This window comes from Lates calcarifer, linkage group LG15 (assembly GCF_001640805.2).
Source record: "Lates calcarifer isolate ASB-BC8 linkage group LG15, TLL_Latcal_v3, whole genome shotgun sequence".
NCBI classification, from domain to species: domain Eukaryota; kingdom Metazoa; phylum Chordata; class Actinopteri; family Centropomidae; genus Lates; species Lates calcarifer.
Window position 1 is genome coordinate 17,086,191 of NC_066847.1, and position 6,495 is coordinate 17,092,685.

General features: G+C 39.4%; 1 protein-coding gene across 1 annotated transcript; it reads left to right on the forward strand.

Moving 5' to 3' along the window:
- Positions 1-1,928: 1,928 nt before the first annotated feature.
- On the forward strand, positions 1,929-3,100 carry si:ch211-198c19.1 (uncharacterized protein LOC100151013 homolog). Its single transcript, XM_051075781.1, has 2 exons — positions 1,929-2,105; positions 2,212-3,100. Exon 2 carries the CDS (start codon positions 2,241-2,243, stop codon positions 2,763-2,765), a length of 525 nt encoding a protein of 174 aa, XP_050931738.1. The 5' UTR covers positions 1,929-2,105; positions 2,212-2,240; the 3' UTR covers positions 2,766-3,100.
- Positions 3,101-6,495: the final 3,395 nt, after the last annotated feature.

The following is a 6,495-nucleotide window of genomic DNA, read 5'->3' on the forward strand; positions in this document are numbered from 1 at the left end:
ATCCTGATAGCACCACAGTCCAAGACTTAGGAGAGCCGTGGCCTCTCCCCATATGCAGGGATCTTCTGTGCCAGGCATGCAGAGAGATCTACCACCCACACCCAGATCGCACTGTACTCTGGGCTTGAGAGGTGGGATGTGCACACTGCAGACTTGCCTGCACAGGTCACTAACACCATTCAGAGTGCAAGGCCCTTCTCTATTCATGCTCTGTAGGTAGCGGATTTTTGAGGAATGGTGTGGCTCAAGGCATATCATTCTGTTTCAGGGGTCAGTGGTTGACTTGCTGTGTTTCCTGTAGGAATTTCTTGAGAAAGGGAAGGCCTTTCCTACAATCACAGTGTACTTAGTGGCAATTTTATGTCATGTGGGCTTTGGAGGTAAGCCAGGGAGGCAACATTCTTTTGTCTGTTGTTTCCATGAAGGGTGCATGCCACAAACTCCTGTTTTCCAGGCCCCTGGTTCCTCTTTGTGATCTGTCAGTTGTGCTAGACACAACTGCTGCTTGGCTTTAATCATAGCAAAGAATGTGACTTGCAGGCTTTTCCCATCCATCCTTCCTGCTTGCAAAGTCTGCCTATGGCCCAACCCAGCCTTTGTGCCTAGGGTGCTGGAGTCAGCCTATAGATGTACCACCGCAGAGCTTTTGGTCACCTCCTTTCTCCTCAGGGGAGGAGCAAAGGCTCAAGACATTTTGCCTGGTGCAGGTGTTCCAGGTGTAGGTGAGTAGGACAGCAGGGTTCAGAAAAGCTGATGAGCTGTTTGTGTCATGAGCTTCTCACCATTAAGACAAACCATTGTCCTGTCGACTGTGCCCTGAGCACAGTTCCAGATAGCTGTCACATGTGGTGTCATGGGAGCCTCAGTAGTTGGTATCGCCAAATTGACTCCCATAGTGAAACACCTTATTCTTTTATCAAAGAATGGGGAATTACATTTCATATCCCAAATTTTCTTTGCTGCATTAACTTGCAATTTTAAATTTTTTGGATCAGATTCAATGCTCAATCCGGTCCCCAGGTAGGTTTTTTCAGATAAACCCATCTTGCCTACTGAAACAGACAGACACAGTTAGCAACTAGCTGGTGAACATAGTATTAGTGGTAGTATTGTTCTCCAGGGCAAAACCAGAATAACTACTGTATTCATATTCATTAGGTTGTAAGTAGTACAACTACTTAATCTATGTCTGTTTGATGTGTAAATAGGCAACTATTTGTTGATACCTTCATTAGACCAACTTTATAAGGGGATTATGTCAGTGTTGTAATTAAAGCTTATTCTGCTGCCCCCAAATGGCCAAAAAAAACAGTCAGTTCTGCTTCATTATATCCAGTTGAAGTCCTGTAGTCTGTTTTGAACTCACCCCATGAGGGTGCGATTAGAGATTTGGAGAGTGTTTATGCAAGCCCCTGCAAACTACAGTTAAACATAGCAGTCTAGTCTGCATTTAAGTATAGCACATTCTGAAGTGTTTTGCTGTGTAGGGTGTGGAAAGAACATTAACTCATTGTTTAGACAGGGTGCAGCTTCTTTTCCCACTATGCATCTACATTTCTTCTATGCTATTGCAGAGCTGAATTTAACTTGACAGCAGATGTTCTTCACAAGTGTGAGAGAAAGCAGAAGTAAAAAATGGAACCATCCATGACCGCGAAGTTCTGTGAACCTAAATCTTAAAATCTTGTCTTCCTGTCACAATACAAGCACAAAGCCACAACTGAAAACAACATACAGAATTCACTATCATAATCCACCTTTACACATGCAGCTTACAGTTTGATACGTCTACTTTGCAACTGTTGACATTACATACATGAGTATTTCAAGCTGAGGCTTACTCTAAATTTAAACCAAACTTACTGCAGACCCCAGCTGCAGACATTACTTCCTCTTTCATCGCAAACAGAGAGTGAGAATAGCTTCCCTCTGGTCAAAGTAACAAGAAGGCTGCTTTCATCCTACACATACAAGACAGAGAGAAGTCAACCACAGGCCCAAGCTGCTCTTTCATCTGCAGCAGAAAGCACAGACTTCACCTATTTCAAACACATTTGGAGAGGGTTGTTACAGATAAATTTGCTCCTCACATTACCAACCAACAGGTAAGTTGTGAAAGGACACAGATAATCTGAATTCACTTTAGTTGGACTCTAAAAATATTGAGGCATTTTTTCAGCAAGATATTATAATGAGTCTTTTTTTTAATAGATAACCTCGCCCAGGCTCACGGCAAAGAGATGCACTTCTTGTTTCCTTTCACGTTGCTGTTGTCAGTCATTCTTACCTCCTCTCTGAAAACCCTCAACTCAGAGCAAGAGCTGCAGGATAGTGGGTTTGGTCAACCACCGCCTCGCCATGGCCTCAAATTACTGGTGTGGTATGTTCAGAGTTGCCTGGACAACAACATGGTGGCTCTGTGTGATCCCATACAAGGACAGTATGGATTTCATCTGTTTCGGAACCGAGGGCCCAGATATCTGCTTCCAGTGATTAAGGACAAAAAGCAATATGCATACTATACCATTGGAAACCTTCATTCTCCACATGCCAAGGACCTGCCATATGAAGTCAAGAAGTACTATAACAGCAGTGACCCCAGAAGTAACCAGGACAGAGTTTTGGTGAGATACAACAACAACAATAAACACATTGAAGAGATCTATGCGTCTGCACATTATAAGCTGAAAGAGACGTACATAATTGGCCCTGATCTTGTTGCCTCTCTGCGGCATCCGACAGCCCTTGTTATCACAGAAATGTAATAATGTACTTATGATGTAAAATCTCTCTGTGAAAACTTTAATAGCTCTGTGACTGTTCAAAAAATCATGATGGATTTTCACAGAAATTACATCTTAAATGTGAAAAAAACATTTTTAAACAATCTTGATTGACATATTTGGCTGCTGCTTTTCTTTGTTGTCAAAAAAACTACTTTGATGAGCTGATTTCTAGACTTGAGTATGAGTCAGGAGAGTTTGTGTAACCCTGTAAAGCCTGCTTGCTTGTAGAACATATAGCACAATGTTTCTTTGATAAAAGATTTAGGGAAACTTCTTCAAAACTATGCAATAAAATAATGGGATGCTTTGGATTATTCTTTGTTCTGTAATCGAGGTGTGTGTTTATGTGTGTGTGTGCATGTGTGCCTATGAGGAAAATTCCACAGTGACGTTGCTTCTGTATAGTCTTTAAAAAACTAAGCAATATTTAATATTTATGTTGATAGTGTCAGACATGCAGTATCAATCTGGTCATTTTCATTAAAAAGAATAGATATTTGAGGAATAGTCACCTGTGGAGGTTCTGCCATAGTTAATATATGTTATTATATGTATATAATAATGTTTGGATAATTAAATAACTTAACAACTTTGTTGTAAATACTGCTTTAAGATAGTATTAAGAGAAATATGCATCAATTGTGGTTTAAGTGCACTGTGTGTTAAGTCAGTGATGTTCACCTACTATCTGGTAATGAGTAAATGTGCACTTAAATGCTCAAGTGTAGGTATTGGAACCAAACTGCTTCAGAATCACTGAAAATATTTGTTTTGATTGGCTGGCCTTTTGAGAGGTCTTAGAAATGTTTTTTTTTTTTTTTTTTTTTTTTTCATTTGATCATAAGTGTAAGTCAGTGCTCACTGCACCCTAACTCATTATTAATTATAACTTTGTTAATACATGCCCCCTGGCCAATCATAAGCAAGTATAGCAAAAGCAGTATCTTAAAATGCCAAGTAAAGGGAAATAACTAAAACTCTGAGGGAAAGGACAAATTGGGTGAAAAAGCAGAAGATGACTGTGTTTTCTCTTAACAGATTAGAAAACAGCATGCAGCCTTATTGAAATAAATGAGAGACATACAGGAAATAAACATAAAGTTATGGAAAAGAAGTGAGAGTGTGTTGTTCAGTACTACTTACTTCTTAGATGATATTACCTTACTGTCAAGGTCAAAAAGCACCACCAAAGATATAAAAACACTCAATATGAAAGTTCCATAGAGCTGCAGAAATTTGTAAGAACCCCAATATCAGCTCGAATAGCAGGCAGTCAATCAAAATGTTGACTCTAATGAGTTGTGAAACAAGGCAGCGCACACCTTCATGGCCAAAAGGCACAAACTCTTGCAAAACTCACTTTCAATATTATGATGACAAAGCACCCTCATGCCTGCAGTCCTCAAAACCTACAGAAAGGCCTCATTCATCTTCTGCTCTGCTCTGTTGCCAATGGGAGGACACCGTTTGGATCGCTGTACGCTCACAGGTTGAATTCAGATTTGATTTGATACTCCCACTGAAAATATTACAGGGCTCTTGAAAGGGCCCATGAACAAGCAAGACCAATCTTAGTGGGTAAGAGAGATTTATAGGATCCTTGGTCTGTGCAGAGATATGTGGAACATTAAAGATACACTGCTGGATATTGTTCCAGGACCCAAGAAATTCCATAGTGTCTTTCAGTTTACTGTTAATATTCTAAAATTCAACTGTGAACAGTTGTATACATGCACAGTTAAAGTTATTATACTTATGATGTGGTTACTGGTGGAAGTAGTAAATGTATTTTAATAAAACAGGTTTGCTTCAGAGTTCCATTTGAAATACAAAACATACTTTGAGCAGCTACTCTGTCAAAAAATGGAACAGAAGAGCAACTTGTATATCTATTGGGGAAATACTTGAGGAACCACTTTAATGGACAAATATTGGACAGTCATATAGTATGATAGCACATAACATAAACAGGTTTCAGTTATGTGCACACCACCATACAGAAAGGGTGCAGGGGTTGCTGTCAGTATTAAATTTAAAAAGAAATGTGAGGTGTTTTCCCTTGGCTCTAATTTTAAATGGTAGCATTACTGTAACATTAGCAACATTAGCAACAGCACAAGCAGCCAGGTAACAAGCAGGCTACCAAAAAGTAGCCGAACAGTGACGTTGGCTGTGTTAGCTCATTTAAGAGCATAAAGAAGAAGAGAGTTCCACACAGTTACAGCTTAAATAAAGAAGTAGCTTATTAAGTATCTGATCAGATACAGATACTGCTTTAAGGTCTATGGTCTATCTAAATAAGTTTTTTCAGTTTTAGGTTCATTTCACAAAATGTTATACTCTATATTATGTTTAAATACAAATTTAGCATTTAGTGCAGCAGTTTGTTTTTACTATAACAGGAATCATCAGAAGTTGTAAATGAATCAACAATTTAAAGTTCTGACATGTTTGGAGTGGACATGCATTAATTCCAGTTAAGTTCTTCAAAAATGAGAATGGGTTTGTGTGTGTGTGGGTTCGTCAGCTTGTGACGTGCGCATATGCACGGCTGTTTGCTCCATGACATGCAAGTCTCTTTGTCCATAAAACTGGCTGTATGCAGATAATAACACTGATTTACAAACTCACCCTGTTCCCTGTCCCTGTGTTTTGTTCATCTTAAATGGGCTTGAATAGAAATCAAATTGAAGGCGGCTCTTAGCAGAGAGTGGCTCTGAAGTTTCACTCTGCCTGTCCATGCTTAACAGAAGACAGGTTTTTTTCAGAGTAGATGGTTGTGTGTGTGTGTGTGTGTGTGTGTGTGTGTGTGTGTGTGTGTGTTGGGCGAGGATGGGGTGGGGTGGGGTTGAGTCCTAGCTCTTTGACAGAATTGTAAAGCGGCAGAATGAACAGATGTCTCCCAATGATTAATGTTCCTCCCTGCCTTGCCTCAGAGGAGCTGCGTGCCCATGCATCTCTAACCCTACACCCACCTCCTCCCTAGCACTATATAAAGCTAATTTCTTTAACTCAAAGCTTTCTCTGTCTTCTCTAGTTTCATCTTGCCTCTTCCCCTCTTATACCTCTCTATTTTTCCCTCTAGAAGCTTAAATTTCTTGCATATTTTTGTTCAAATTTTAAAAAATGGTAATCCAATACGTTGGCAATTCAGAGCAAACAACAAGACAGTTCAATACATTGTTCCAGTCAGTGCACTGGGGGTGTAGAACATTACATGAAGTTGAATTTTTACTGCCTCTAGTTAAAGGGTTTAATTGTAAATCATGTGCTGTAATGTCACAAGACTATGGACAGCGAGGCTGTGTATTGAAGGGATCAATCATGGAGAGAAACAAATAGAGACTGTCAGCCACTTCATCCTCTTCCTACTGTAATTTGACATCTGAAATGCCTGAAAAGCTTTTGTCAAGTAGTGTAAGTCTGACCCCTCTTGGCTGAAGTTGGAATTTAATTATTTCCTTTTTCTTTTTTTTTTTTTTTTGCTTTTTTTTTTGCTTTAATGTGCAGGAGATGAATTAATAGAACCTGTTTTCCCTCTCAGTAATTTGAGCTTATCTCAGCATGCATTAAATGTACAACATGAAAACATGCTGAGCAGTTACCAGTCACATAAGAGACATGATATGTGCACTGTCACACAAATTCTCTACATTGTTTCTCTAAACACACAGCCATAGAATTACCTCAACACTAGACATTTTGACCT